The sequence below is a fragment of the Protomyctophum bolini genome, assembly GCF_963924005.1.
Source record: "Protomyctophum bolini genome assembly, chromosome: 5".
Taxonomy (NCBI): domain Eukaryota; kingdom Metazoa; phylum Chordata; class Actinopteri; order Myctophiformes; family Myctophidae; genus Protomyctophum; species Protomyctophum bolini.
The window spans coordinates 2,459,594-2,472,942 of NC_137866.1; the positions used below are offsets into that span (position 1 = coordinate 2,459,594).

Consider the following 13,349-nt stretch of genomic DNA (forward strand, 5'->3'; position numbering starts at 1 on the left):
GTTCATTTGAATGCAAGCAAGAGAGACAAGATGTGGTTTTCTGGGCTCTGAGGGCTGGATTCAACAGAACCCCAATGAGGTGGTTCTGTGGGCCTACAGGGCTGGATTCAACAGAACCTCTCTGGTGACTGTGGTTTACTCCCTCCGTAGCTTCCCTGTGTGTCCGTGATGTTTGTGTTATTCTACGTGGAACTAAATGTCAAGATAACATGCAGAGTCCCTTAATGACCACCATGGTCTTTAGAGTGGAAACGATGAGTGCAAGAACGCACGTTTCACGGCGTAGAATTTGGTCGCATGAGGGACCCCCCCCCCTGTTGCTTCCACGGTGGCAAACAGGAAGCCACATAAATAAACAAACAGTCTCACTTCCTTGTTGTGCCTCCCCACAGAGAGCAGGGGGCATAATATGGCCCCACACACACACACTGTACACACACACACACACACACACACACACACACACACACACACACACACACAGGGCAGTACATTTCATATTCTTTTTACAAATAACACACACCTTCTGTGACTGCATGTGTGTCGTGCGCGTGCATATGTGTGTCATGTGTGCGCATGTATGTGTGTGTGCACATGTGTCGTGTGTGTGCATAAACACTTTGTATTCTCATGCACAATAAAAAACCAGGGTGTTCATTTGACTTACATTTAAGAAAGACTTCAACCAGCACTCACTGATTCGTGTTCATTCACATATAGTGTTTATAATAATAAATAATACGGGTCAGATTGCACTTGATAAGAACAATGATTCAATATTCTGTACACAGTTGTCCTAAAAAAACAAATATTGGTCCATTTTCAACAGCATGCTCTGCAGGCCAGTAGACATAAATTAACTTCCTGAGACGTTTCCTTCCAAAGCCAATCTGACCTGAGATCAGATTCATACGAGGTTTCCACTGGACACACACTGGTCTGATTAACCCCATTCTGACCTGAGATCAGATTCTAAAAATGTCAGTCGTTCTTCGATCTTTCAAAAATAGCAGACCTACAAGCTCGTAGCGCGCCACTCGGTGGCGCGCTACGAGCTTGTAGATCTGCTATTTTTCAATAGCTAAAGCATAACATGATGCTAACACCAAAATGGGTTCCCGTTCAGGATGGGTTAAGCATGTACTAGCTTCACGCGTTCATCTCTCTCTCTCTCTCTGATAGCTTATCTGTGTCCAGGCATACATAGTCTGTGGACGGTAAACAAACATGTCTGCTTGACCAGAGGGAGAGGCCGAACCAGAAAAGTGGCCTTGTTGTGGTTAGAGTGTCCGCCCTGAAACTGGGAGGTCGGGGGTTCGATCCCCGGGTCGGGTCATACCAAAGACTGTAAACAATGGGACCCAATGCCCCTCCCTGCTTGGCACTCAGCATCAAAGGGTTGGTTTGGAGGGGGTAAAATCTACTAATCAAATGATTCCCGAGCGTGGCGCACGGCTGCAGCTCACCGCTCCAAGAGAGATGGGTCAAATGCGGAGAGAACAAATTTCACTGCGGTAACGTGTGAGACAAATCGTACGTCTTTGAGGCCTTTTGACTGAGCTGATAATACAGTCACTGATGAACGAACGATGACGTTTTAAACTCAAGACTGTGTACACAAATAAATGTGTCCCATTTTGCTTAGGTCTGTATTTTATACACTTGTGTACAAATGTAACCCGACCTTTGTATTTCACTGTGTGTGACTGAGTGCACCGTAGTCACCGACTGGAGCCTTTACAGCACTGGTTCCTGAAGTAGGGGTCCGGGGACCCCCAGGGGTCCTTGAGGGAGTTCCAGGGGGTCCCCAGCTAAATGAAAGTTTGGAACCAAATGGACCCTTATGGGTCTGTAACTCAGAGTGTGTACAAATGGAACCAAATGGACCCCAACAGGTCCGTTTGGTTCCAATTGTACACTCAGAGTAAAATTAACATTGATTTTACAATAATACATTGGGGGTCCCAGAGATAGAAATGCCATTAAATAAAAGGATCGTAGCCTAATTCAGGTCAAACTGGGGGGCCCTTGAAATTAAAATGGTTGAGAATCACTGCTAGAGCCATACAAATCCCTGGCATACATTTTCAAATGGGGGTTGTTCATTATTGTTCATTTAGTGATATTATTTTGATTAAAATAATTGTTAAGTACCTCATATATTCAGATAGTAACCATTACTAGTATACCGTAGACTCTATTATACCAGTGGGTTTTCAACCCTTTTTATTCCTGCATTTGAGCCACGGACCATTTGATGACATTTAATTACCATCGCAGAGCCAAAAACTAAAAGAATACTTTGTTGGTGCAAAAAAATGTTAATGACGTTTAAAGTGTGCAAATCACCTTTTACAAAATGGATGAAAGTAGTGCGAGGATTTTATCGTGTTTGAGATCACAAAAAATATCAAAATATACCCAATAAACCAAACAAACAAACATACATGCCGACACATCGTAGAATAATAACAGTCTTAAAGCCAACGTGTTTTTTGTTTGTTTTTTTTTTAAATACAAAAAGTGTTTTATGGGAAGATTCTCTTTGTGAAAAGTTCACAGTATTAATGTGGCGTGTCCCCACTGGCACGCACACACACACACACTGACATGCACGCACACACGCACACACTGGCACGCACATTATTTACAGTCTCAATATAGCCTCCACACCCTGCTAGCTTTGAAAAGCGCATAGCTCTCTGGTACCCATGTGCACACACACACACACACACACACACACACACACACGCTGACACGTGCACACACGCACACACACACACAGAGTACCGTAACATGAGGAAGCACAACAAACATGTACATCCTCCACCTTCATCAGAATGTGCTCAGTTATTGCTTGCGAGTACGAACAACGTTCCTCTACTAAAAGTGAGTCCAACTCCAGACTTCGTCTCCAAAGGGAAGCAGTCCTGACTTGCAGCCCAGATCAAATAAAAACAACTTCTTTATAAAAGATGTCTTATGAATGATTCACAGCAGTGTTGATTTTGACAGCAAATGTTTTTAAGTTTAGTCATAAGTCTTCTTGAATAGTTTTCATTTGGTTTTTAGTCGACTAAATATCACACGATTTTTAGTTAACCTTATCGACTGAATGAACTGTAGATTTAGTCGATTAAAATTGTATTTTGACGGGTCTTTGATGGCTGATTTTACACTTGCTGAAAATAGCCGATCTACAAGCTTGTAGATCTGCTATTTTCAGCATGCAACCAAGTGTAAAATGACTTATACAGCATCTCTTGTCCACTAGTCCCTTCCTAACATTTTAGTCTAGTTTGTATTTGTTGACGAAAATTGTCACTATATATATTTAGTTTTAAGGCAGTCGACGAGCATTTTTTTTGGTCATAGTATTAGTCGACTAAATCAACACTGCTTCACAGGCAACATAAAACCACCAAACCGACCGTAATTATGATATTACATAACCCGTTATTAATTATGCATAAACATGACATAAGGCAGCAGAAGAATTCAACACACACTGAGACACAACTAGCTTCACTTCTTCAGATCAACATATTTTTATACACACTGAGAAAAATATATTTTTCAATTTTCATATATATATATATATCTATATCAAAGACTAGCCCCCCCCCCCCCCCTCCCCTCCTCCTCCTCAATGGCCCTCATGGGAGGATTATTATTCAATAAATACAGTAAGAAACCCATCATAAGGTGTGCGAGAGAGAGAGAATCTGTCTGGGTATCAACTCCAGTTATCTCTCCTTTTCCAAAGTCCTGTCTTTTCGTTTGAGGGTCCCGTTTATCGCATCCCGGACCCCCATATGATGTCCTCCTCCTCCTCCTCCTCCGCTCACATCCACACAGTCCCTCGGTACGTTTTAAAAACCCCATTCAGGAAACGGTCCGGGAATAACACCCTTTTGGTGTTTTTTAAAGCATTAGTTTATACTTTAGCTATTGAAAAAAAATAGCAGATCTACAAGCTCGAGCTATACGAGCTTGTTGATCTGCTTTTTTTTGTTTTTACAAAAATCGTGAAAATGTGGCTTCAAGTCTTTGAATATAATATCCTTTCAGAGCGAGTGTTTTTTTTAACTCAAATCTTTTCTTCTGGGAGAGAGAGGGGTCCCTCCCCTCCCTGGAGGAACTACACATTTTCAGATGGGGGTCCCGGCGTCGTGCGGTCGAAATACGGATAATTCCGGGGGGTCCTTGACGTGAAATAGGTCGAGCACCAACTCACTGACATACTGTAGAAAAACATGAGGTTTTTTCCAGAAAACTGTCCTGATTTTAGAAGAAGACATTTTGTAAAAAAAAAATCAGTTCTCGGGTCCTAGCGGTTTAAAGTTTTTTGCAATTCTTCCGCGGGCCACAAGGGGGCGCTCCGCGTGCCGCAGATGGCCCGCAGATGGCCCGCTAATCGGAGGAACCCTGTCCTGGCGGTTAAACGTTAGAGACGGCGCTGCCTGTCGTCGTGTCCCTGGCCTGGCGGATGCCGTAGAGCCACTTGATGACGCGGGCGTTCCTCTCGATGACCGAGATGCCGTACGGCACGCGTTCATTGGCCCTCGGGGCGCCGGCGGGCGCCGCGTCATCCTCATCATCGTACTCCTCCCCCCTGGCCCCTCCCCCCACGCCACCGCCACCGCACTCCGAGCTGGGCGTGCTGACGCTGCGCATCTTGGAGACCGACACGATGTCCGAGTTGGCGCGCTGGGCGGCGAAGCGTTCGAAGCGCTCTGCCCCGCCCAGGCCCTCCACCTCGCCGGGCGCCAGGCCGCAGTAGTTGAAGAAGCGCTCCAGGTCGGCCGTGGCGCGCGAGTAGCGGTCGCTCAGGTCCGACTTGGAGCGGTGCAGCGCCGGGTGCTTCATGGAGGCGGAGCCGCTGGACAGGCGGGTGAAGGCGGGCGAGGCCGGCGGGATCACCAGGCCCGTTCGGACCGCCAGCATGGGGCTGATGGGGGGAGGGGGGTGGTAGGAGGCGGTGGGGGGCGGAGAGGTGGGCAGGGCCGGGGTCTGGGCCTGGGCTGGGTTCTGGTTCTGGGTCTGGATCTGCAGGCCTGGAGGAGAAGGAGAGAGAAATACATAGAGTCAAAACTAACTCAAAACTAAACTAAAACTAACTGAATTAGAACTAAATAAGTCAAAACTAACAAGAAACTGACTAAAACTAACTGAATTAGTTTTAGGTCATCCGAGCACTCAAAAGGTAAAAAAGATTAGGAGTAAAAGTACTTTATTGATTAAAAATGTTTCAACTCAAAAAGACTCTTCATCAGTATGAGTATGAACAAAAAAACGAACTAAAACTAACTAAATTAGAAGAAGAAAAAGTCAAAACTATCCAAAAAAGAACTAAAACTAACTGAATTAGAAAGAAAGAAAGAAAGAAAGTCAAAACTAACAAAAAACGGACTAAAACTACTGTAACTGAATTAGAAAAAAAGAAAAGTCACGGCCAAGCTACACCGGGCATGTGTGCGTTTGACGTAAGCGCACTGCGCGCACAAAGTATGCGTGCGAAATGCCCCGGCTACACCAGCTCTGTGGCGCGCGGCAGGTTTGTGCGGGACCTTCCGGGAGGATATATAGATGCGCGCGCATGGGGGCATCATACGCACGTACATTTTTTTTTTAACCGATCCTATTTTTAGAGCACGCGTAGGATGGCCCGCGGTATCCGTGTGTCTGGTCTAGCCTGGTATCATTGACATATATTGGTCCTATCCAAACCCACTGTAAACGCGCGCAGTAAACGCATACGCACGCGCGCAAAATTGCCTGGTGTAGCTTTTGGCCGTCAAAACTAAACCAAACTCTTGTACTGACCTTGGCTGGCCGGAGGCGGGGCCTGTGGCTGGGCCGTCTGCCGTGGCGGTTTGACCTGAGGCTGCAGCTGGAGGCGGGTCGGCGCCGGTCGCTTCCGGGTCAGGTCGGCCTGGGGCCGCACGTCCACCCGCCTCACCTGGTTGGTCACCTGGTTCACGTCCACCCGCCTCACCGAGGTCACCTGATTGGACGCCACGTCCACCCTCCTCACCTGGTTGGTCACCTGGTTGGAGGCGGAGCTGTAGGGGAGGAGCAGGGGCGGGGGGACCCCGAAGCGGGGCGCCCGGGCCGGGACAGGGGGCGGGCGGCGACTCAGCTCCGCTTGGAGCGGCGCCACCTGGAGGCCGTTGTTGGTGTTGTTGTTGCTGTTGATGAGCGGGGGGGAGGAGGAGGTGCAGGAGGAGGTGGTGGTCGTGGTCGTGGAGGAGGAGTTGTTGTTGCACGGCGGCTTGTTGTGGTTGTTGAGGAGGAAGCGTTGTTGCTGAGCGGTGATGATGTTCTCCTGCCCCGACAGGCTGCTGCCGATGCTCTTGGCTCCGCCCCCCGACGAGGGGGCTGGCGAGGAGGCCGAGGGGGAGGAGGAGGAGGGGGAGGAGGAGGTGGAGGAGGAGGAGGTGGGGGGGACGGGGGAGGAGGAGGAGGAGGGGGGGACGCCGCCCCCGTCGCACACGTTATTGATGAGGTTGTTGAGGATCTCCAGGTTGAGAGCGGGCGGCGGTCCTCTCCTAGCCCCTCCCCCTCCCACCACCACCAGCCCCTCCCCCTCCCCCCCAGCGGCGGCGTCTCTCCGGTGTAGCGCCACCACGCGGCGCGCGGCCGGCGGCTGAACGAAGCCGATGCGACACTGCATCATGGCGGCGGGCGACAGCAGCAGCGGCTTGCGGATGACGGGCGGCTTCATCACGGCCGCCACCGTGACCACGGGGGCCTGGTGCCGCGTCAGCGCCACCTGCTGGCTCTTCACGTACTTGGCCTTGTCGGCCTCCAGGCGCTCCACGGCGGAGAGCCGCCGGCCGCCGCCGGGCTCCGCCAGCGAGCGGCGGAAGTACTCGGGGCCTTTGTTCAGGATGCGGAACGGCATGCCGGAGGGGAAGTGGACCCCGCCGCCGGGCCTGAGGCCGGACGACGGCCGGAGGGTCTCCACCGGCATGACCACGGAGTCTGGGGGGAGGGGAGGGGGGGAGAGAATCCATTAATAACTCATCACTCCAATATGTTCTGGGAGAACAGTCCAAATGCAGTTTTGGCAGCAGAATACGTGTGGAGTTGTCATCAACTGAGGGACAGACAGTGGACAGTAGAGACAGGTATATCTGTCTGAGGGACAGACAGTGGACAGTAGAGACAGGTATATCTGTCTGAGGGACAGACAGTGGACAGTAGAGACAGGTATATCTGTCTGAGGGACAGACAGTGGACAGTAGAGACAGGTATATCTGTCTGAGGGACAGACAGTGGACAGTAGAGACAGGTATATCTGTCTGAGGGACAGACAGTGGACAGTAGAGACAGGTATATCTGTCTGAGGGACAGACAGTGGACAGAAGAGACAGGTATATCTGTCTGAACAACAGGGTCATTAAGTTGACGTTATGTTTATGTCTGTTAATTTATTTTCATTGTTACTGTATTGCTTGTTGTTCATTATTGTTGGGACGTTTGTTGACTTTTGTTTTGTTGTATGTACGCTTTGGCAATGTAAAACTGCCCTTTCCAGACCACGAATGAAATGCAATAAAAGCCACTTCTCTCCTTTCCTTTCCATGCCAGAAGGAAGGCAGAATTAATTTTTTTCTCCTGAACTTGAACGCAGTATTTTTTGCGTCGAACAAATTAGTTTATAAATCCATGTCGTTACACCTGCATCTCCACTAGCTTAAAGAGTGTGCCCCGAAAATAGCTGATCAACAAGCTCTCAACGCGTCGCGCTGCGACGTGTTGAGAGCTTGTAGATCTGCTATTCTTTGTCCAAAAGTGCCCCCTTACGGGATTTCAACCCCTGCCTCTCTCTAACACTCGTCCCTGAGATCATGGATTTCACAACAACGCCACGCCAGACTTCCCCGTCCTTCATTGCCCAATCCCCAGTTCCTGCTTACTGATGCATAGTTCCTCTTGGAACTATGACTGGTGGTATCGTTGCTTTATTGTCAATGTACTGTGTGATCTGTTTGTTTGTTTGTATATGTTTTCTGTATCCTGATGACTGCTGTGCACAAAACACATGTCTGAAAAGGACAAATAAAGTATCTATCTATCTGTCCCTAGTAGTCCAGCAGCTGACACTACAGGCTACTTTTGTTTAAAGTGGGAAATTTGGTATAATGTATTTTTTATTGGCCTAAAATATTGTCTACATACATTCATTCATGAATCCAGTTGCTGACCGGCTGTTGGTATTGGGCAATTTGTTTTATATGGGTTTCTTGTGACCCTACCATTAACATCCTATGGCATCAGGAAAATAATGTCAAACTTTCCTTTTGCATTAAGTAGCACGCGACCTGTAAAACTAGGGTTTTATTTAATGGTTCTGAATACATTCCAAGCATTAGTTTTGGACAAAATACACTCCTTGTACCTCCAAAATACACTATATACACTCCTCCAAAATACACTATATTTGAAGCAACCACTTCAAATATATAAGCACGCTTTAAAAAAGCTAAATGTATGTGGGCGTAACTAGCATAAGGCATATAACCCAAATATGTATTTTCTGTTTATCATTGATATATAAGAAGCACAACTCTACAGAGAATCAGTTTTCCCATTGCTATTGTTCTTGTTTTAGTTTTTTTCTGTTATTTTTTCCCCTTTTATTATTTTAATCATTAATAAGGTGGGCATAATAAGCTTCGGCTTCAGCCCAAACCTTTTCAAACTGTAATTCTGTAACCCTCATTCTGAAATGTACTGTATTGTAAATGACTGAGATAAATAAATGAACTAAATAACTAAAATAGCCACTTGCCCAAATTGTGCTGACTGTGCACAAACTGGCACAAACTGTGTTCTTCTGGATCGCACCAGTGAAGAAACACAGGGAATGTTGCCGTTTATTAGAGAAGTCGATGGGTGGCTCAGGCTCTTCCAAGACAGATGTTTCTCTCTCATTAGAAGGTGGGTGTAACTTAAAGTGCCATCCAGCTGTTTCTCTGTATTCTGTGAAAGTATCCATGTCTCGGAGCCATAGAGTAAAAGTCAAAGAGTTTAGTCAAAACAGTCTTGTTATGCAGAGAGTTGCATAACAACATAACACGAGGAGAGGAAAGGAGAGTGAAAGAGAGCAATAGTTTTTGTGTCCATACATTTATTTTGTTTTTGTATTTTATCACACGATTTTGTAACCCATTTTTTGTCAATTATCTAATGTATTCCTGAGCTCTACACTAACCCTCTGACAACCTGGGGGGGGGGGGGGCAGCGGACTGACCTCATGCCTCCTTCACTGCATGAGGAGTCCAAGCTGCTTCTTTTCTGACAGGGGGGGGGGAGTTTCCAACGGCCGTACGTATAGCGCGTGGAAGGAACACGTTATTCCAACCAGTTCCTTTCACCTCCATCAGGCGCTATTTTTCAATAGCTAAAGCATGATGCTAACACCAAAAGGGGTTAAAAGTCTAACTCATGTTGCAATGATTAGGTGACGTAATGGTGACGTAAAAAACAAACAAACATTAAACTCTCTTTATCGCTAATGGCATTTAATGTTTGTGTTTAGCGACTAAAAACAAAACATTAAACTCTTGTCCATTCGTTGTCAATCAATGGCGGTTTTTCTAATGTTTGTTAAACTAAAAAACTAACTTTAAACCTGTATATTAGGAGGGGCTCTAGTAGCGCCTCTCAAAAACACAACAACACGAGATGCAGGATGAGAATGTTTGAGACACATGACGAGAAGAATGGAAGAGAGACAACAGTAGCAGACTGAAGGACCAGAGAGAGAGAAAGAGAGAGAGAGAGAGAGAGATGTGGGGGTTGTAATTGTAATGGACAACCAATGTCCTTCTCAAGCTTAAGAAATAGATCTTTTGTATTCTCTACACACCCCCCTCCTCCTCTCCTCTCCTCTGCCTCCCTCCCTCCCTCCCTCCCTCGGTCCCAGAGCTCCTTTTAAACGTCCTTACCGTTGGGTTAGTGCTGCTCTGCTCTCACTCCAGTCCTCTTTTCTGTTTCTCCCCGTCCGTAGTATCCTTTATCTCTCTCTCTCTCTGCCTTCCCAGGACCGTCCGGGGCTGCTGGGGGGAAGGGGGGGGGGTCCTCAGTGAAAGGCTGCTCGTGGGAAGGGGTCGGTCAGGGTCAAATTCCACATCAGGCCTCCTCGATTAGCTCGGCAGTGGCGGTGGTGATGATGCTGACCCCCCAGAAGAGAGGGAGGGGAAGGGGGGTTATATTATAGATCCTTAAGGGTCCGATGATCGAGGGGTCACTGCTGGTCAGTCAACCAGGCAACCAGAGAGACCAGAACACAGAGAAAGTGATGCACGGGTCAGATAAAGTCCTCAGTCCAGACCAGATGATGATGATAACGTCCAGAGTCAACGTGTCCAGACGAAACAAACGCCGGCCGGCAGCTTTTCCTCCTGAAGACAGAGGGTCTTTCTCCTGAAGATAGAGGGTCTTTCCTCCTGAAGATAGAGGGTCTTTCCTCCTGAAGATAGAGGGTCTTTCCTCCTGAAGATAGAGGGTCTTTCCTCCTGAAGATAGAGGGTCTTTCCTCCTGAAGATAGAGGGTCTTTCCTCCTGAAGATAGAGGGTCTTTCCTCCTGAAGATAGAGGGTCTTTCCTCCTGAAGATAGAGGGTCTTTCCTCCTGAAGAGATTTTCCTCCTGAAGATAGAGGGTCTTTCCTCCTGAAGATAGAGGGTCTTTCCTCCTGAAGATAGAGGGTCTTTCCTCCTGAAGATAGAGGGTCTTTCCTCCTGAAGATAGAGAGTCAACACAGAGAAAGAAGAAAGTCCACGTCAGTTACACACAATAGTTCCATCCTGGTGTGTGTGTTCTCTCTGTCCATCTACGTTTGTACTCCGAGTCTCGACTCCCACTTTTGCGAAAAGCATGCACACACACACACACACACACACGTCACACACACACACACCCACACAGGCTCTCTCTCTGTCAAACAGGACGTGTGTGTGTGGCTTCTCTTCTCTTCTCTTCTCGTCTACAGTGAACTGAAGGAGCAGACACACAGCACAGGGCTTTAATACGGCTTGCTTTGACTCCACCCCCCGCACCGGGAGCTAACCAATCGTGTGGAGGGGGAGGGCCCGGTGGGCGGGAACAACATGCAGCCATTGGCCGGCCTGCAGAGGGATGCATACCAATTGCGCCCCTCCTCCCCCCCTCCTCCCACCTCCCCCCTCCCACAGACAACACAAAACACAACACCGGGACTAGTCAGTGTGTGTGTGTGTGTGTGTGTGTGGGGGGATATTTTTCATTCAGATGAAATGCTTTGAAAGGGAGAAAGGGGATAACTGAGAGAAAGAGAAAGGAGAGGGGGGGGTGGGGGGGGTGTTGAAAGGGGGGGTAATGGGTGAAACAGCTGCAATGTTTTACATTGACTTGCATCACTGACGGCCCAACGGGGGTCTTTCTTAACCCCATTAGGACGGAGATCACATTCTACAATTAAATTAATGTCTTCTAAATCATGAGTTTTCTGAAAAAAAACCTGTTTTTGTAGTGGGTCAAGGACCCCAAAAAATGATATGTAATTGGCTCAGCCGACCACCATCTGAAAATATGTTTTTCCAGGGAGCCCCACCAGAAGCAAAGATATGAGTTAAAAACGTTGAAAGAAGAATATATATTCAAAGATTTGCGCCACATTTTGACGATATTTAAAAAAAATAGCAGACCTACAAGCTCTTAGCGCAGCACTCGGTGCCGCGCTACGAGCTTGTAGATCTGCTATTTTTTCCAATAGCTATAAAAGCATATAACATAATGCTTTTAAAACACCATAAAGGGTTCCCTTCCTCCTCCCGTCCTGAATGGGTTAAGACAACATTTTCTTAAACGCTGCGCGACGACAGAAGGTGGGACAGAGTGTGGGCACGGCGAACAATGAGAGGATCACCATCACAGCATGAAAAGGATCGCTCAGGACTCACATTTACATCCTAGGCTCCTAAGCACACCCTTATCAAGCCTTAGATAGCACTTTATGTAGACTTATTAAGATAGCATTTGATACATATTCATAGCATGTTTTGTAGACGGCACTAGAATTGCATTGTATGTAGTCATAGCACTATATATTAGTTTATATGTATAGTTTCATTATATATATATATTCCTATTCCACTGTTACATTCTTAGCTTACGCATGTTTCTTGATAACTACTTTGTAGTGATGTATTGCCATGCTTTTTGTCCTTGCTTAATGTAAGTCTCTCTGGATTAAGACCTTAAATTGTAAATTGTAACCCTCACATTTACATTTTAGGATCCTGGCGGAGACTCTTATCAACCCTTAGATAGCACTTCTTGTAGACTTATTAAGATAGCATTTGATACAGACTCATAGCATGTTTTGTAGACATGCACTAGAATTGCATTGTATGTAGTCATAGCACTTTATGTATAGCATAGTATATATGTATAGTTTATGTAAAGTTTCATTATATAGATATTCCACTGTTACGTTCTTAGCTTACGCATGTTTCATGATAAATGCTTTTTTATGTATGTGATGTATTGCCATGCTTTTTGTTCTTGCTTAATGTAAGTCTATCTGGATTAAGAGCGTCTGATAAATGCCTAAATTGTACTTCGTACTGAGGTTATCTTAAGTCCAATAAACAGGCTGTAGGTAAACATAACTCATGAGACCTTAAGAAATGGCATATTTGTACGATTAGGCTGCCGGGATACATATCCCAAAAATGAATGGGTCCACGACGTGATATGAATAATATGCCGTAATGAGGCTGTAAAGGTTTTCAAGAGTTTGCAATGTTTATAGAGTTTTGTCCTGTCCATGTAAAGTTGTATGTAATTTGTTTTGTTTTACTGTTTACATGTACAATAATGTTGTGACATGTATCTGTGTTTGGGAGCCCCTTCGAAAACGAGATGGTATACATCTCAAGGGGTCTTTTTCCGAATAAATCAACTTGAATCATGTGTATATGAAGTTATGAACAGGAAAATTAAGATGGAATAAAAGCAGCTATACGACCCGTTACATCACAAATTGGGATTGGATCATATCAGTCCGTTGGTCGGGACGCCCCTTGAAGCACACAGGACAGAGTCTGTCCTGGAGAGCTGTGACGTGTCTCTACTTTTTCAGACACCTATAGAGACATATTTCTGTCTCTCTGTGGCCTTGCGCACACTTATAAGTTATAAGTAGTGGTAACTGCTTTAACCCATTCTGGGCGGTAACCCCTTTTGGTGTTGTAAGCATTATGTTGTATACTTTAGCTATTGAAAAATAGCAGAACTACAAGCTATAGCAGAACTACAATAGCAGAACTACACAGAGTGCCACGCTAGGAACTT

The 13,349-nt window shown here is 46.4% G+C and overlaps 1 protein-coding gene across 2 annotated transcripts in view; it reads right to left on the reverse strand.

Moving 5' to 3' along the window:
• Positions 1–1,882: 1,882 nt before the first annotated feature.
• Positions 1,883–13,349, reverse strand: part of LOC308315970 (uncharacterized protein) — a 51,626-nt gene continuing 40,159 nt past the window's right edge. The window contains exons 3-5 of one of the 2 annotated variants that reach the window (XM_080764249.1): positions 9,960–10,753; positions 5,827–6,987; positions 1,883–5,057 (exon numbers count right to left, since the gene is read on the reverse strand). In XM_080764249.1, coding sequence (XP_080620375.1) covers positions 4,441–5,057; positions 5,827–6,976 — 1,767 coding nt within the window. In that variant the 5' untranslated portion in view covers positions 6,977–6,987; positions 9,960–10,753 and the 3' untranslated portion in view covers positions 1,883–4,440. Of the gene's footprint in view, positions 5,058–5,826; positions 6,988–9,959; positions 10,969–13,349 lie in introns of those variants that run through there. The other variant, XM_080764248.1, reaches the window with a different exon arrangement.